We start from the raw sequence: 19,222 nt of genomic DNA, 5'->3' as shown, positions 1-19,222 counted from the left end.
ATTAGTCCTTCAGGAGAAAAAGGAGAAAACTAATATGCTTTCATGAGATTAAAAATGTTTATCCACTACTGTACATTATTCTGCGTTAGTATGAAAGAGAGAAGCTATCTAGTTTTGGAGGTACCTCCAGTTTATTAAAAGGAGTCAATTTCAATGTAAGTTAACTATGTTTTTTGGTAGTGCAGGAATCGAACTGACAAGGCTTACTTACTAAGCTAGTTTAGCAGAAGAGCAGTCACACAAGCCCTGCCAACATAAAACAATGGTAATTACAAAGATTTTTGTTGCAATTACATTTCAACATCTCATATCTTATCCCAGTTTATTTTATTTTCCCCTAATTCCTGTTGAACATGCAATGAGTGACTTAGACATCCCAAATTGAGCGCTGTCTTGCTTGCAGCAAACCAAGATGACAAATTATAGCACTGTCTACATTTCGAGTTACATTTTCTTTTATAAAAGTGATTCAAAACTGAAATAAGGCATTCTTCCTTCCCCGAAAACAAATGAGACACTCAGCAAAAAGAAAAAACCAAAAAACAAAAAAACAAAAAAACAAAAACACTGCTTAGAGTTCACTTTAAGTAACAATCCACCTGGAAGCTCAAAATATAGTAATTCATCAATTTTAACTTTGAAGTTAATTAGTACGAAGGTCAGAAAGTATGTCCCCTCTCTACTTAAAGATTATAAAAAAGCAATCAGAGCTCTCTCACTAAGACAATCCGTTACTGTGCTACAGCCATCTCTGACACTTAAGCCCAAGCACACTGGGAACCCGGAAACGGAGATACAAGAGACATACAGGATGAAGTTCTAGTCTATTAGGTCATTAGTTGCTAAATTAAGTAAGTAAACTGAAGGTGTTTAATCATAAAAAGTCACTCATGAAAAGTATGCTCATTCTTGTGAGAATTCCAGCTGTAATCTTTACTAATCCTTATCATTGGCTTAGGTCCCCCTTCTGGAATCTACTAAGGTCCCAAAACAAAATCACAACAGTACTAAAAGAGACTGCACAACACCTAAAAATTAAAATGTTTTGTACCACATAAAATGCATGCGGTGTGTGTGAGAGAGAGCCCTAATGCATTTTAATTCTGCTTCCCTGGAAGTAACTGATTAATGAAAGCCTTTCAAGGAAAATGCCTTCCATGAGTCATTTATCTCTACATGGACCACATACTTCTCTTTCTCTATTTGCTAAAGACAGAGAGTGTGAATGGAGGAGGGACAGAGAGAGAGAGACACACACAGAATCTGAAGCAGGCTCCAGGCTCTGAGCCATCAGCACAGAGCCTGATGAGGGGCTCGAACTCAGGAACTGCAAGATCATGACCTGAGCTGAGGTCGGACGTTTAACCGACTGAGCCACCCAGGCGCCCCTCTCTTTGTCTATTTTGATGTTTGTGCGTTCATAAAAGTTTAAATGAGTTACACTGTGACATTACCTTCCTCAAAAAATTGATACATAAAGATCAGAAAGACAGAGCCTAGTGCTGATTCCTGAGGAACCCTCATCTGCTTCAATTCTCCAGCCAGAGAATGAGGCAGATTCTAATGCCTGGCTAATGCTGACCTTTTAGAAGGATCCACCACCATGACAAATTTAAGAAAACGGAACACACACGTCCTTCATCAAGATCTGCATTTTACTTATAATACAGATGGAAACCCCAGGAACCGGGGCTGGTTTCATCGTGGACTGGTGAAAGAAACACAGACCCTAGTGACTCATGCTCAGAAACAGAGACAACCTAGAAACTTCGAATTTTACTCCCTGAAGAAGCTGGTAGAGTTAGGCCAAACCTTTATAATCTCTAACTCTTCCACATATTATACTGGTGGGTAGTCACAAATTCCTAACCATTCATTGATTTCAATCAAGAAACATTATTCTGACCACAGCTACCAAAATGGCTCAATTCTCCCACTGGGACTAAATTGGGTAGAAATCTGTATTTTGTGAGCCTAGGCATTTTTTCCTTTTGTAGTCCATGAATCTAGCTAGAGTAAACCAAGCTGGCATCAATAAGGCTACTCAGAGTTCAATCCTGAATCAGCTCAGCAACAGAGATTTTGTAGCTGCCCTAAACAGAGACAGAAAAACCTCAAATTCCCTTGGTAAGTATTTTAGAAAAGGGGATCTCTTACACCTTCTTCGCATTTGACTATTTCCCTCTTTGGCCTTCCATGTAGGCTACGTTTCTGTTCTAGAACACAGAAAGGGTTCTTTTTCTGACTAGAAGATCTCATTCTAATCCCTGGAAACACTTGAATTTTTTGACCAAAAAAACCCACAAAGAAAAAAAAAACCCCTGCTTTGAAGAAGGTTAAGAGTTAAAGTAGCAAGACTGTTACGCAAAGGTTGCCTTAAAAAAAGAAACCCTAGCCTTGTTACTGCTTCCCATGACACTGCCCGCTGGACAGCTAGCAACACAGGAAAGGAACGACTGACACAGAGGCTTGGGAACTTGGAAACCCGACTTTAGAGCATATGCCCTAAAACACTGTCTCTGGGCAGTGTGCTTCCTTACCATTTTATAGCCCAGCTGACAAAAATCTACACATGCAAAAATTACACATGAACTACTTATGCTGGGCAGCAGTTAGTGTCCCAATTTTGGACTAAAGTTCTCTGCCTTTCAAAAATGTGGACGTTTTCTGATAGTTTTGAAGGAAATGGCTACCCCAATGGCAGAATCAGAAACGAGAAAGCATCCAAAATTAAGGTATATCCCTTCAAAACACCCTCTGGCTATGGAAAACTAAGGCACAGTTACTGAAATTAACAGAAGTTAAACACGTCCTCAGATTTCAATAAAACTACAAATTCAAGCATTCTGTAGCCTAAGCAGAAAATGCCCAACACGGCCCACTGATACTTTCCTGTAGAACATCTGACACAGGCAGTTTGTGCATCAAGTGTCTCATCCTTCTGCGCTCTCTGAGGCTGGGATTTCGGTCTGGTTTGTGGCGGCTAGATATTTAGTGCTTAGGAAAGTATCTGGCACAATAGTAGCTGCTCAGTAAGTAACGTTGAGGGAACGAGTCCATGCACAGGTTATGCAAGTGTCATTATTACAGGCAGAAAGGATACCATAACAAATTTAAATTGCAGCAGGCTTAAGAGATAATTTAGAAAGAAAACTGACTAAATCACAATATAGTATTTGTGCTGAAATCTCTCAACTGCAGCCTGTAAATTTATGGTACTATTTTAAGTCAAATAGTATTAGCCATCTTTGGAAACACAAGGTCATATCCTAAAACTCGCATGTACATGTAGGTCTTTTTAAAAAGCACGCTATGCATAGCACTTTTAGCTATTTATTAAAACATTTTAATGTTTCAGTTGACATTTGTTAGTGCTACGATGGCAGAGAACTAGCAGGTACTATAATGCAGTGAGAGCCCCCAGAACAGGCCAAAAAAGCTGGGCTAGCAATCTTTTTTTCATAAAAATGGAGCATAAGATTCATTCAAAATAGCAGTTACTAAAGCCTGATCAACTGAATAAATGAATAGTAAAATTTGCAAAGCTAAAAACTATAAATGTTTACCAAAAATTGAGTACCCTCAGCTATGAACATCCTTAGTTTGAGGTGTAATTCTCTGTGTCTCACTGCTCCTCATCTGGGGTGGACAAGTGTGGAAGGGCTGGAGACAAACTACTAAGGGAAGATTCTGACGAAGCTTCTGACAAAACAAAAGCCTCAGTAGTTGCTACATCACCAAGCTGTCATATACTGTGGAATCCTGGGTCATGGGTAAAGATCAGTGACAGAAGCCACACTGAGAAATGAGCAAAGAAAGTGGTAAGATTGTTTTTCATAAAAAATCTACCATGAGATAAAAAATAGGATACTCTATTAGAAATATTCCATCCTCTGTTCTTGCCCTTGTTTCATTATATAGTAAAAAGGAATGATCAAAATAAATAAATAAATAAAAAGGAATGAACTAGTGATACATGGAATAACCAGGATAAATCTCAAAAACACGATGCTAAGCGACAGAAGTCAGACTCAAAAAAGGCTTATATTACTTGATTACATTTATGTGGCATTCCGCAAGAGGCAAAATGACAGGAACAGAAAACAGGTCAGTGGTTGCTAGTGGCTGGGCAGGAAAGGACTGGCTACAGGTGCACAAAGGAATGTTCTAGGGTGATGGTAACAGTTCTGCATCTTGACAGTGGTGAGGGTCACACACAACTTTATGTGTGTCTACTCTTCCACAAATGTCTCTTCAGAAGGCTGGATTCTACAGATCTGAATTATATTCCAATAAACCTAACACAAAAGGTTAAAAATGAAACTGACCATCTGCCAGTTAAATTAAAATAACTTTCAGGGGCATCTGGGTGGTTCAGTCGGTTAAGCATCAGACTTTGGCTTAGGTCATGATCTCAGAGGCCGTGGGTTCAAGCCCCACGTCTGGCTCTGTGCTGACGGCTCAGAGCCTGGAGCCTGCTTCAGATTCTGTGTCTCCCTCTCTCTCTGTCCCTCTCCTGCTCTCTCTCTGTCTCTCTCTCAAAAATTAACAAACACTTGGGAAGCCAGGGTGGCTCAGTCAGTTGAGTGACCAATTTCAGCTCAGGTCATGATCTCACGGTTTGTGAGTTCGAGCCTCGCATTGGGCTCTGTGCTGACAGCTCAGAGCCTAGAGCCTGCTTCGGATTCTATGTCTCCCTCTCTCTCTGCCCTTCCCCCACTTGTGCTCTGTCTGTGTCTCAGAAATAAATAAACATTCAAAAAAGTTAAAAAAAATAACTTTCAAATGTCAAGGATATGAATTTGTCTTTAGTCAGATCATTTTTCTCCAAGGGTAAAATTATAGAAAATCTCTGAAAATGATAAATTAAAGCCAAATGAAGATAACTATGATTTTGACCACCCCTGATATAATGTTCAAAGTTTAAAGAAGCAGGTTTTGTATGTTTTAGAACAATACTAAAGGTATCCCTTTATCTGCTTTAAAAATGGGTATTTCCTGGGGTGCCTGGGTGGCTCAGTTCAGCGTCCGAATTTGGCTCAGGTCATGATCTCACGGCTCTCGTGAGTTCAAGCCTTGCATCAGGCTCTCTGCTGTCAGCACAGAGACTGTTTGGATCCTCTGTCCCGTTCTCTCTCTGCCTCTCCCCTGCTCACATGAGCTCTCTATCAAAAATAAAAATAAACAGTAAAAGAAAATGGTATTTCCCAACACTGAGCAAACCGACAGCTTAGAAATTTTAGCTTCTGAAACTAACAAGAAAAAGAAAGAAAAGAAAACCCACAAAGTGATAGATCTGAAGATGAGTAGTTACAGGACTTTTCCAAAATTGTTTTTTGTTTGGAATACTATTTCACTGAATGGTTACAGAAAGTCATGAGGAGGGCTTTAGTCTTCAAAGGGAAAGACAACACTTGCATCGGGTCCCAGCCCCAGTGGGCAGAACAATGGGGACTGTTCCAGCGTGCCTCATCTCCCACAGACTGCCTTAGAACATATTGCCCCTTAGAAAGAGGCCCCTCTTTATTCTAACATCAAACAACCTTTAGGGCTATTGTTCACAATGAAAGAATCTGGGTGATACACAAATAACCCAATGGAAAAAAAGTCAAAACTGAGAAAAAGAAATCCAGTTGACTCTTATACACGTTTACAGCTCTTAAAACACCACGTTCCACAGGAAACATATCTCTGTTACTAGACCACAGTCCCTTCTTAAAAAGGAACACTGCATCTGCTGCTATTTTATAAAAAAGTTAACGAAACCCAGAGCAAAATAGTTAAGGCACGGCTCCAGATTTGAAATGGTACATGTAAAGTACGGTTTGAATGATTGTGAACATTTCAGGGCAAGTGATTTGTAAATCAACAAATCTGTATATGTATGCTACCATCAGAAACACAGGGATGAGCTTATCTAAATGAAATTTACGAAATAATCAGATTAAGCGTATTTACCAAGACAAGAACACATGACGATGGTGAAAACAAATTCTTAAAAGGCAATTTTTCTAGGAAAAAGGGTCACCAAATGATAGTTTATATCAGCTTTAGGGTAAAGAACTTGATGGACTCTTCCATACCTTTAACGTCTGGATCATCAATATGCGGCTCTAGATTTTCTATCATTTCTTCAAGTTCCTTTCTGGTGGCCATAGTGATATTTGAAGAACCTGGTATGGTGACTTCAGGTGTTTCTTCTGGTCTCTCTGGGCTGAGTATATTCCCAGAGCCCTGCTCAAGCTCTATATCTAGATCTATTTCAGGAAGAGGAGTCCTCCAGAAATGGAAGGAGTTGTACAATTCCTGATCTAAGAGAGCTGAATCTGGTGAGCTGGTGCCACCCTCTGGCCGTAATGTAGATTTGTAGTTAGCGGGCTTTTTATCATTCTCATTACTAGCTGCTTCCTGATGAGATTCTGAGGACAAAGTACAAAGTAAAGAGCTGTCCATTGGAACACTTATTTCACCTGGAGATTTCCTAGATGTTTCAGCATGTTCTTCCACCATGTTTTCCAGTTTGACACTGGAATTACTAATACTGGGATCTGAAGAAACATCCTCTGGCCTGATTTGTACATCCTCTGGGACTTCTTGATCTCTGATCCTTTTATTGTTTCAGTTGGGGAAAAAAGAAATGAAAGTATAAAAATAATTACTGGAAAAAACTCAATGAAAGATACTACATAAAGTATTTAAACAAGTTAAATATTAAAAATTAAAAAGATTATCCACACAAACTGTATAGTTTATGTACTGGTAATGCTTCTTTTTCCATCAGTTGTTCTGTGTTCAGAGATGTAAATATCTGTTAAGCATAAGTCTAGATATTAAAGTATTACAAGAGTTGGAAAAGATAACACTGTAGAATCCCAGGATTCTTAAATGCCATGCTAATTTCAATAAACTAAAGAAAAACTGTAGGAAGATAAATTCCTACAATGCATTTAAAAAATGATCTGATTCTGAGGATTATGGTATTGCCACTGCTCCAATGACATTGAAAAGCTGAGAAATAAAACTTACTTGTTTACATAAAAAAGGAAAAAACCTCTATAATAGTGTTAGAAAAGATCCTATCTGACAAAATGTTAAAATTCACTTAAGTGTAAATACAGGTTTTTAAATTTCTTCCACTCTTTCCAGCTCTACTCCCAAAGATTTTTTTTCAAAATAGAGTCACGACTTAATTGATAAGGACAGATGGTACAAGCTCCTAAATTCGAGTCCACTGATTATTACCATCCATTGTCTAAACTAAAGCGCTATAGTAAGTTCGAATGTTTATCCCTTATATTTTATCTGATTCAATTAAATTTAACAAACACATATTGAGCACCTACTAGGAGCCAGGAAATGAAGCCAGCGCTGAGGATCCACATGGGAATGAGATGCAGGCCTTGTCAGGGTGATTACAATTGGAGGCAGACAGGAGAAACAAACATGCAAGCCAAGTACCTGCCACACAGAGTGGTGAGCACTGTGAATGGAGCTGAAATTCAAAGGCTTAGAGGAAATGACAGGAGTGGTGTTTGGAAGAACCAGTAAATGTTTATGAGGCTAAGGGGAAGAAAACGCACTCAAGAAAGAAAAAGCATATGCAAAAGCAGGAGTGACAGAGTATTATATACTCAGAAAGCCACCCGGAGTTTCTTACAGCTAAGAGAAGGGAATGACAGGTGACCAGGGTGAAAAACTTCACCAGCACCACCATGTGCCCTGCCAAACACCTATGGAATGGATCCTATGGGCTACAGGGGATAATGTAGGAATTAGGAAAACTGCATTTTACATGCGTTATTTTTGAGAGAACATTCTGGAAGTGGTGTAGGAAATGGGGTGGAGGTGAGATAGAAGGCAGGGACAATGGGAAGGGCGGTGAGAGGCAATGAGGACTTTGTGAATGAAGGCAAGGCTGGGGCTAGAGAAGAAGTAAACACATTCAAATGATGACAAGACCAATAGGGTATGTTTACTTGTTCCATGCTGGGGACAGAAAACAAAAGGGAGGAATCTGGAAACTGCCAAATTTCTGGCTAGTGTGACAGAACAGATCCTGGTAGCACCAAATGAAAGTGGAAAATGCCAGAACAGTTTAATGAGAAAGCTAATGGGGTTCTGGTTTGGACAGGCTATGTGAGCTATCTAGGGTGCGTTCCAGGTGGGGATGCCCACGGGAAACTGGTCAGACACCAGGGACAGATCTGGAGGTCACCAACTCAGAAGGATGTGTGCGGGGCTTTGATGCGTGCAAGGCGAGAAAGGTCAATGAAAACACGATGGGCACAGAGTAACAGAGCGGGGGCGTTTTTCTCGTGATGCCTGAGAGAGGTGAGCAGAGATGTAGCAAGTGCAGACATGGGAGACTGGCAAAACCGATGAGAAAGCATCATCTTTGGAGAAGAAAGAACATGCGCTCAAGAACACAGGTGCACAAATTAAATGGGGAAAGAGCCACCTCTTTCTAAGGAATATGAAAGGGAAGTAAGGATGAGTGGTGCAGGTCAATCTGAAGGTGAACGTGAGGAAAAAAAATTAAAGGTGCTCCCCTGAAACAGCATGTGCCTTTAAACAGACACAGTAAAAGATACTAAACAGGGGCTCACCAGGACCGAGCAAACCGAAGGGGCCGTTAACAGCTGTGTAATATCCCAGGTAAGTAGCCACCGAGAAATTACCAACTCCCCCCAGGTGGGCTTTATCTCATAGTAATGTTCACATTGTTTTCCAAAATATGTATTTTTAAAAACACGTGATTATTTTAAAGAAACTTCAAAAACATAGAAAAAAATATGTAAGAAGTCATCTGAAAACATACCACACAACGACAGCATTTAAATTCTGGTGTTTCCCTTCTATTCTTAGGACTACAGTCAGTCAGGGTACATAGGAGAGTTGTTACGCCTGTGGGAGCGCTGGGCCCCGAGGTCTTGGCCCTTGTCCCCAGTGCCCTCACTGCACCCCCATAAACCTGGGTTCGGATTCCAGTTACTCCTTATTCATGCAGAAGGGATTGGCTTAGACAACCTGTAAGATTCCTTCCCTCCCCGAAACTGTTCCTGAAGCTAGTGCTGCCATGCCAAATAAATTTCTTCTACATGAGTATTTTCCAATCATGTGCTCCTTACTGGAAGACATCGTTTTACTTTTGTTTAAAGAATTTTAATGGGATAATTGGTGAAATTTGAATGGAGTCTCTAGATTACTGCATGGATGTTAACTTCTTAATTTTGATAACTGGACTGTGGTTTTGTAGTCATGTCTGCATTTTGAGTAAACACATGCTGAAATATTTAAGAGAGGTAAAAAGAGTATCATGTCTAAAACATTTTCAAAGAACTCAAGAAAAACAGTGAAGCAAATATAGTAAAATATTCCCACTTGGAGGATCTGAAGGTATATGGGATTCTCTACGCTATTTTTGCTATTTTTTGATATGAAAATTAAATTTTTAATAATTACAGTAACAAGACATTGCTTGGTGGGAGTGTGGACTAAAGGGGTTAAAACTTGTAAGACTTCATCTGTTATCTGATAAATTAAAAACATCTGCATTTAAAATACACAAAAAGAATACAATTAAAAGCCCATTCAGGGGCACCTGGCTGTCTCAGTTGGTGCAGCATATAACTCTTGATCTTGGGGTTGTGAATTTGAGCCCCACGTTGGGCATAGAGCCTACTTAAAAATGAATAAATAAACTCATTTAAAAAAAAAAAGTCATTCAGTGATGTAAAACTATTCCACGGGCCTGAAGTTCCTTGATTACTGCTCTTACCGTGGCATTAAGATTAAATTTTAGGGGGGCCTGGGTGGCTCAGTCAGTTGAGCTTCCGACTTCAGCTCAGGTCATGATCTCACAGTCCGTGAGTTCGAGCCCCATGTCAGGCTCTGTGCTGACAGCTCAGAGCCTGGAGCCTGCTTTGGATTCTGTGTCTCCCTCTCTCTGCCCCCAGGCCCCACTCACATTCTCTCTCTCTTAAAAATAAAATAAAAACATAAAAAAGATTAAATTTTAATATTCTTAGCCAAAATGAAGAAGAAGAATGGCCAAGTCATTCTATTTGCCTGATGTTACCATACTAGTCTGTATTTAAAACTCCTAGTAAGGGGGTACAGAGGTTGCTCAGTCGGTTGAGCACCCTACTTCGGCTCCGGTCACGATCTCGCGGTCCGTGAGTTTGAGCCCCACATCGGGCTCGCTGCTGTCAGCCTGTCAGCACAGGGCCCATTCTGGATCCTCTGTCCCCCTCTCTCTGCCCCTCATCTGCTTGTGCTCTCCCAAAAATAAATAAACATTAAAAAAACAAAACAAACAAAAAACTCCTAGGATGGTTTTAAAGAGACAAAAAAATTCTTCCTATGATTAAATTCTGGGAAGAATGACATGTATGGATAACAGTTGCTTCAAACTGTCAAAAATATAAATTATCTAAACACTGAATTTTCCTGGAGCTAGGTTAACAGTCAATGCAAGATCAAGCTGCTAAATACCAAAATTCTGATGTTCTTAGTTGTCAGATTTCAAATGCTATCATACAAGCACACATTGTTTTGAAACCTGGGGAGACCTCTGATTCTGCAAAATGAGATAATTATCCTATCTCCTAAGAGATGTAGGTAATAAGAGCACAAGAGGGTAAGCCAGAAATTTCTGTAACAGAATCTTAATTTTCCTTTAGCGTCTACCTAAGTTTCCTATTAGAGACTCCAGGTCTACAAGAATAAGTACATTGTATTTCAAGGAGAAAATGACCTGTGGGACATCTGGTTAAAGAAGTTCTGCATCCTGACATGAAAGAAAAGAACATAAACCTCTTTCTAGTGCTGTGAAATAAATAAATGGAGTTTTCGCATTAGTGAAATAAATTTGTACCAACAGCAATCTCACTTTCACGCAGCTGGCATTATGCTAAAGTGACAAAAACTGGCATAAGTGGCATAGCTACGTAAAGCTTCTGAGATTAAATTATTTCCAGAGCGCCTGGGTGGCTCAGTTGGTTAAGCGTCTGACTTCGGCTCAGGTCATATCTCACGGCTTGCGGGGCTCGCTGTTGTCAGCACAGAGCCCACTTTGGATCCTCTGTCCCTCTCTCTGCCCCTCCCTGACTCACGCTCTCTCTCGTTCAAAAACCAATAAGCATTAAAATACATTTTTTAAATAAATTATTTCCTTACAATTCATTCAGGGTTTATTATGTGCCAACCATGTGCTAGGCTCAGTGAAAGTGTTCTTTTACATGAAAATAAAAAACTAGATTGCCAGAGCAGATGGACTTGTAGTCTACTAGGTGATATCTGCAAATGCACAACTGAAAAGCTATGGATCAGAAATTAGAACTCTCATTCCACTGCTAGTGTCAGCCAAGATGCAAAAGCTCTGAATTTCCCAAAAACTCAGGAAAAGATTTGTGGAGGTAGTGAGTCCAGAGACAGCAAGCATGCTGACATTCACTTTGTTACATGAGATATGGGTGGAACAGAACAGCTCTCGAACAGAAAGCAGGGAGAATCAAAAGGACATAGTGTATTCAGAGAATAATATAACACTTGATTTGACTAAGAAGAGAATGCTTATTTTACATAATTTAAAAATGCAAATTTAAACGTTTAACTCTGCTTCTGGAAGCAGCCTTTATTAATACCTTCAAAGCATTAATAGCCTGATCTAGGATGAGTGAAAGATAAATCTGGTATATAAAGTCAGAGGTTTAAAATCCACTAATGCTTCAAAGTATTAAGTGATATTGAATGTTTCCAGAATCAGATTAAACTATATAATAAATAAATAGTAGTGGAAACAGGCTGTCAAAAACTTGCTTACTTTGTAAGACCTGAATTCCAGGAAAACTGAGAGGACCTTGAGAACAGGAACCAAGTTCCTGATTTCTATCTACAGGAGCTGGTTCATAGTAGGTGCTCAATTAATTTCTGCATAATCAACCAATCAATCCTAAATAACAAAACAAGTTTTACGACAGCTTAAAACCAAAGCCAGTATAGAATTAAGAGAGGGTAAACAAACTAATGGTTCTGACATGAGTAATACAGGGGACTACTTTTTTTGAAGTCAGGAAGTAAAACTACACAAAAGCTTTTATAGTACAACTCCCTCCTTAGCCGCAAATTCTCTTCCCTCCCCTATACCGTTAACACGATTCAATCAAGTCTAACAATATAGTGAAAACCCAATGCTACAAATAGTACTGACTTGACATTAAGACATGCTTCATTACAATGGAAGAGGAATTAATTAAGGTTTGCAGGTAAAAGATAGCTACCTTCACACAGCTCTTCCAATAATGTTCTACACCAACAGTCAGTACAACTACTGGCCATGACAGCCACACCAACTATTTTGGTCAGTAAAGTTTTACTGGAACACAGCCACGCCCATCTATTTATGCACGGTCTATGGCTGCTTTCATGCTGCAAGGGCAGAGCTGAGTGGTCGTGGCAGACATTGAAAATATTTATTTAGCCTTGGGAAAAAGGTTGCTGACCCCTGACCTATACAATTCTCTGTAAATTCGTATTTTCACTTACTAAACTCTCTCCAGATTTAAAAATAAATGAAACTTATGTAATAGTCTTTGTACAATTAGGTAGTGAACAAGGCAGTGAACACTGACTTTAAAAATGAAAAACAGATAACATTTCCCCCCCCCGCCCCCATCATCATTTTTGTCAAACTCCTTGCAGCAGCTGTTTTTCAAAAGAACTGACAGAATTTGCTCGCTAGGAAGACAGGTTTAGAGTGATTTTCTTCCTTTACAAAAAACAGTACCTCAGGTTTGTTTGGCTATTCAGCAGGACAGTAGGAGAACGGGCAAAAAGGTAAAACAAGGCAGCAGAGAAGAAAGGAAGAACTGCCAAATCAAAACACCAAGAAAGCAAATATCACAGTATCAAGACCTACAGAAGAAAATGTCCATTAGCATCATGACAAGGGAGGGACAAGACACTATGGCAACTTAAGCATTATAGTAGGGACTGTTTCAAAACCAGGTTCTAAATTATTTCAAGTGCACACCTGTGAAGTGCATATTTCCCATGCACCAAGTTAGGCTTGAATTTTTTCCCCTAAGTATATAATAAATTTTAAAAACTAAAACTCAGAATGTCTTAATGTAAAAAAGGTTTAAAAATAAAAAATCAGAGTTGTCCTTTGTATTTTAAAACTTAGCTGCCCTATTACATTTACAGTTGATATTCTAGTTAATAAGCACAATAATTTGGTGCTAATCATTACAATGCTTTTCCCCTCCATGAGAGATAATCATCATTCTGCAGAGTTCAAGATCCACAATTAAATTAACTGACTGAAAGGAAAAATAATAGTAAGAAATGGACTATATACTAAAACATATTCCCAAATTAGGTTCTATCCCTTAAAAAACTACTCTTTAGGTTGTACAATCATTACTCCGTCTATTCTAAATGTCAACAGATGGCTTACTAGGTAACTAATCTGTTAAATAAACTTACTGATTAAAAAGCTATCATATCTCTCATTTACACTTCTCTCCACGGCCAGGGTCAAGCTCACTGCTACATGCATCTTCATCTTCTCATTTAAGACACAAATCACCAGAGGCATTTAACAAATGTATTTACAATACAGCTCTTCAAAAATATTTACCCATTTTTACAATCGAGACAAGTAGCAAAGGCTCCAAAAAGAACATTTATTATGAAACAGAGGAAATGAAAATCTGTTCACAGGCAATAAAGCTGGAAAGTAAAGTTTGAAGAAATCATACCTATTTTTGTCTTCTACTGATGTATCTTCTGAGCTTTTGCTTTCTTCTTTAAAATACTGGCCTGAGCTAGACGGATTAGCAAAAGTAGATATGAAAGGTCCCAAAGACTGAAAAGCTGCTTGGCGAACCTAGGAAGAAAAAGAGGAGGTAAAAACAAGGGATTATTAACAATCTACTGGCCATATACTGAAGTATGGTTAAGACAGGAGTAAGGTATTCTAAAAAACTCTCCCAGATTCAGAACTATAAATCGTTCTTCAGCTAGGATTTAAGATTCTTTATAAACTATTCTGTTTTTTTACTTTCAACTTTAAAATCTGGCTTGAATATTCCAATCGTTAGAATATGAATATGAGAGCCCATAGAGCATTTGCATGGGACTAAAGGAGGTACTGCAGTGTTCTCAAGGAAACCAAGATTGCCAAACAGAAAATACAGGGCAATAAAGTAAAAAAATGTGATAATCCATTTCATGTTTTCTGGTAGGAAAGACTGTAATTTGCTCACTAAAAGGAAACAAGACAGATGTGCCAAAACTACAGACTTAATCAGAAATAGAATACTATTTCACAAAAAACTGGGTACACATACTACTGTTATCCATGAATGTCTCAAGTAGGAAAACTGAAAAAAGGTTATAGAATTTTATTTATCTTATATTGTATTTCTGTATTATTTTTGCAATCAAGATCACAAAAAAAAATTGGGGGAAGAGAGGATTCATGAGAGGAAGCAGAAGGATGGACACAGTCTGACAGAGGTCACTCTGAGGGGAGAAAAACCACAAACCAATTTCTCTAAGATCCTGCCCCTGAGGCATATCAATACCAATACTTTTTCCATGGTTTAAAATGAGGATTATGTGGGGCACCTGGGTGGCTCAGTCAGTTAAACATCAGACTTCAGCTCAGGTCATGATCTCACGGTTTGTGAGTTTGAGCCCCTGCATCGGGCTCTGTGCTGACAGCTCAGAGCCTAGAGCTTGCTTCAGACTCTGTGTCTCCCTCTCTCTCTCTGCCCTCCCCAGCCTGCAATCTGTCTCCCTCTCAAAAAATAAATAAAACATTAAAAAAAAGAAAAAAAAAAAGATAGCAAAAAGCAGCGTATGTGTGAACTTACAGATTTTTTCCCCTTTATAGGGTAAATGTTGCTTCCATAAAAACATAAAAGGTAACTTTTAAGACTATTTTTGCATGAGTGTAGTCTATTCTGGATACTGTTAAAACTCTGAGCTTGTCCCAAATAGGCCTAGGATTTACATATACCTCAAATGACAGATTTAAGGAATCCTTCATTTTAATATAAACACATTCCCAAATTACCAGGAAATACTGCATGTGCAAACAATGATAAAATAAAGTTTCAAAATAAAAACTTCAAATAAGCTATATAATCTTTTCTATCAAGCTCATGTAAGACATTTTTTAAAAAACATTAAAATAGTACTAAGGCTTAACAGTCTTTCCCTTTATGTAGAGTCTATTTGAATATGGAAAGGTCCTGAGATCTATTTCAGGTGTGACAACATAGGAGTGCCACTGACCAGTGAAATGGTTGAAATCGGGGGGAAAAAAAGACCTCCAAAAACCCACAATTTAACACCCCAGGACATAGTCCTAGGGGCAGGCAAACAACAAAACAAGGAATATCTACTCAAAAAAGTCTGTAAATATTCAGTAAAAAAACAAAAACGAAAACAAAAACAAAAAAAAACTGAGAGTCTGTGGTATTTAAACCAGGGAGGTAAACCACTACTCCAAACTGTGGCAGCCAGCAACACTGGGCCCCCTCTCTTCTAGCTTCTAGCCAGAGGGATTTTGAGGTTTCTCCTCCTGCCCCAGCTACCTGATGCTGAGGCCAGGTCCTGGACAAGTTCAGTGGGTGCAGGGGCTCCCTTCTTCTGAACAACGCCTATGGGTAGAATGGAAGCTCTACCTTGGATCTGGCTCAGAACACTGGGCCATGAGAATACTCAGAATACGGCCCCTGCCCCAGTTTATGAGGCCCCTCCTCCAGGATAGAGGAGCCAAGAGTACCTCTGGCTGCCCACCCCGAGGCAGCCACCACTCCCACTCCCACCAAAATGCGGTCATCCCAGGGTGGCTGTGGGCATGCCCAGGGCTGTGCCTCCTGGGGGGGGGGGGTGGGGGTGGGAATAAGAGTCCACTAAAGCATTCCTGCCGGTCACTAAGCAGATAAGTAGGTCATCGTAACAAGCCCCAGAGAGGGGTACCTGTCCCCAAATTTGCTGTGTTACCTAAAATGACCAGTTTCAAAAATAAATAAATAAAAGGCATGAAAAGGAACAAAAAAGTATGATCCATACACTGGGGGAAAAGTTAGGGAACAGAAATTATGTGTGGGAACAGAAATTATGTGTGGGAACAGTAAGATGTTGGACTTAGAAAAAAACTTCTAAGTGACCATTATAAATTATTGACAGAACAGAATGAAAGCAGGATTAAGGAAGTAAAGCAAGGTATGAGGACAGTGTCCTATCAAATGCAGGTTCATGAAGAGAATCAGATGGAAATTCTAGAGTTGAAAAGTACAACAACTGAAATAAAAACACCACATAAACTTAAATAGATCTTAACTGGTAGAAAAAAAGAATTAGTGAACACAAGGTGCATCATTATAGATTAGGCAAGATGAAGAACAGAAAGAAGAAAATGAGGAAAAATGAACAGAATCTCAGAAAATGTGGGACATAAAGTGTACCAACATATGTACAATAGGAATACCAGAAGAGTCAGAAAAGACAGTATTTGGAGAAATGATGTCTTAAAACATCCCAAATTTATTAAAAATCAGTAACATACACATCAAAGAAGCTCAACAAAATAGGATGAACCAATGGAGATCTATAAATACATTGCAGTAAAAATGCCAGGAGTCAAAAGCAAGAAGAAAATCTTGAAAGCAGCAAAAGGAAAGTGACATATCATTTACAAGGGAACCCCAATAAACACTAATTTCCTGGCAAAAACAGGAGAGACAGACCAGAAGGCAGTGGTGACAACACATTCAACGTGCTCAAAGAAAAACCCCGTTAGCCAAGAATCCTATACCCAGCAAAGCTATCTTTCAAAAACGAAGGCAAAATAAAGATATTCCCTAATGAACAGAAATTGAGAATTTACTGCTACCATATTTACATTACGGTAAATATGAAAGGAAGCTCTTCAGGTTGAAAGCCAGTTACCCTGGATGATAATTCAAAGAAAAAAGAATGATCTCAAATTGATAACTTAATCTTCTACCTCAAGACACTGGAAAAAGAAGAGCAAAAGCAAGCAGAAGAGAGGGCATAATAAAGATTAGAGTGGAAGTTAATGAAATAGAGGACAGAAATTTAGAGAAAATCAGTGAAGCCAAAGTTGTAAAAGGCTGAAGAAAACAGAAAAACATTTAGCAGAAACAAAGAGACAGGACTCAAATTACTAGAGTCAAAAAGAAGGGATATTACTACTAATGTTAGAGAAATACAAAGATTATGAAGTAAGTACTATGGATCATATACCAGCAAATTAGAGCACTTACGTGAAACAGACGAATTCCTAGACAAACTATCAACTCTGACCCAAGAAGAAATCATCTGAGTAACTCTTTAACAAGTGAAAATAAACTTAATAGCCCTGTAACAAGCGAGTAGTAAAAAAAACCCCCAAAATCAGAACAAAACAAAAAAACCGCACACAAAGTTAAAACCGAGATCGCATCACTTATTTCTACTCAACATTTAAAAGAGAACACCAATTCTTCGAAAATTCTCCCAAAACATAGAAGAGGAGGGAGTACTTCCTAAACTTGTTCTATGAGGCATTATACTGTGTTAACAAAACAAACAAAAGAAAACAAACAAAAAGCCATCACAAGGAAGCTACAGACCATTATCTTTTACAAAACTATGAAAACCCCTAACAAAATAGTGGCAAACTGAATCCAGCAACACAGCAAGAATTATTACACTATGACCAGGTAAGACTTACTAAAAGTCAGTTAACATCTGAAAATCAATATACCACAACATATCAATAGAATGAACATGATTTACATCTGTACCGAAGTTCTGCCCAGTTTAATAAACAAAAGTAATACGGTAGTTTACTTATTGCTTATTCCTAAAAGTATTAACAATAACATACTCTGAATAAATTGTTTCTTAAATTATGAAATCAAAACCATGTTTTATGTAAAATGTATTATTTTCCAAAAATGATAATTAGACAAAGCCCTACCCAACGTGAAGGATCACTGATCAAATTAATAAACAGTGCTGACAATTTAGTCCGCCGGATCTCTTGACATGTTGCGCAGGAAACCGCCATGAAGCATTCAGCACAAGCCTTCCGGACTCCCCACACGTTGTCAGAACAAAGCTGGAAAAACCTGGGCAGCTATGCAAGGATAGGGTTTTGTTAGGCAGACAAACCAGGTTTCAGTGGTTACTTTTATTTCATTTTCTGTTTTTAAAATATTAGATTTTCCTATAACAATTTAGAAAAACCATGTAGCATTAACACTCAGTAATTTTAAATAAATCACACCTAATTCACAACAATGTTGACTATGCAAGGGCAAACCCAACAAATAAAGGTTAAATGTTATTCAAAACCTTGTACCTAAACTGTTTTGCCTAACAGATGGCTTCAGAAGCTCTTCAAGTATGTTAACTTCTACTTTAAGCATGTATATCCCATGTACTCACCATTTAAAAATAACAAGCTGTAGGTTTAATTTGTCACTGAAATACTTGAGAGTTGCAGTCAAATTACGGACTTGTTTGAATAAAGAAAGAACTGATTTGTTTAATAGAAAATGGGAGAGGTAAAAACAAATCAATGGTTCTTACGCATCACGTACATTCGGTTTTAACAAACCATCATCTAAACGCAATTCAAGGGCCCAGATTACAGAAATTTAAACTCTCAAGGTCACATTATCTTTCTGGTTTATGTTCACGGAATTGTGTTCATAAAATGTGGGGTGAATGTATGCACTGCAAATTCACGTGTGACTCTGTACCGTATTGCTTGCTCCTTTATTTACCCCTTTATTTCTGCAATACTTACCAACATCTCCTCAGTAGCTTGCTGGCCAACCACGCTGCAAATATCTCCAAAATTGGCAGCACAGACCTGCCAACAAAAGCATCACTGACATTTCAAAATATTACAAATACACTGCTTTAAAAATAATCTTTTACGTTTCACATATCAATACAGTAACCACTAAAACCACATGTTCTTAAACAAACAAAATGCCTAAAAAATACCTTTCGAACATGAAACATTCTGCAATCACAGCACATCTCACAAAACCTAGGGAGGATAAGACGCTCTGTAATGTCCTTCCCAACCATGGGAGCCATTTTGCACATTATCTAAAATGAATAAGAACAAAAGCACACTGAAAATATCTTCAAGTTAAGACTTTTCCAGTTAAGTTTGCTAACT

At 38.6% G+C, this 19,222-nt stretch overlaps 1 protein-coding gene across 4 annotated transcripts in view; it reads right to left on the bottom strand.

Annotated features, from left to right (window-relative positions):
- The window catches only part of PPP4R1 (protein phosphatase 4 regulatory subunit 1), a 62,626-nt gene that overhangs the window by 14,630 nt on the left and 28,774 nt on the right, over nt 1-19,222 (bottom strand). For all 4 annotated transcript variants that reach the window (XM_042962902.1, XM_042962905.1, XM_042962901.1 and 1 more), the window contains 5 exons: nt 19,042-19,149; nt 18,839-18,904; nt 18,005-18,163; nt 13,764-13,891; nt 6,084-6,607 (listed from right to left, as the gene is read on the bottom strand). In XM_042962902.1, the coding sequence (XP_042818836.1) occupies nt 6,084-6,607; nt 13,764-13,891; nt 18,005-18,163; nt 18,839-18,904; nt 19,042-19,149 (985 nt within the window). The remainder of the gene's footprint in view (nt 1-6,083; nt 6,608-13,763; nt 13,892-18,004; nt 18,164-18,838; nt 18,905-19,041; nt 19,150-19,222) is intronic.

The sequence above is a fragment of the Panthera tigris genome, chromosome D3, assembly GCF_018350195.1.
Source record: "Panthera tigris isolate Pti1 chromosome D3, P.tigris_Pti1_mat1.1, whole genome shotgun sequence".
Classification (NCBI taxonomy): Eukaryota; Metazoa; Chordata; class Mammalia; order Carnivora; family Felidae; genus Panthera; species Panthera tigris.
The sequence above is the reverse complement of the archived record's forward strand: the minus strand, read 5'-3'. Positions and strand labels throughout refer to the sequence as shown.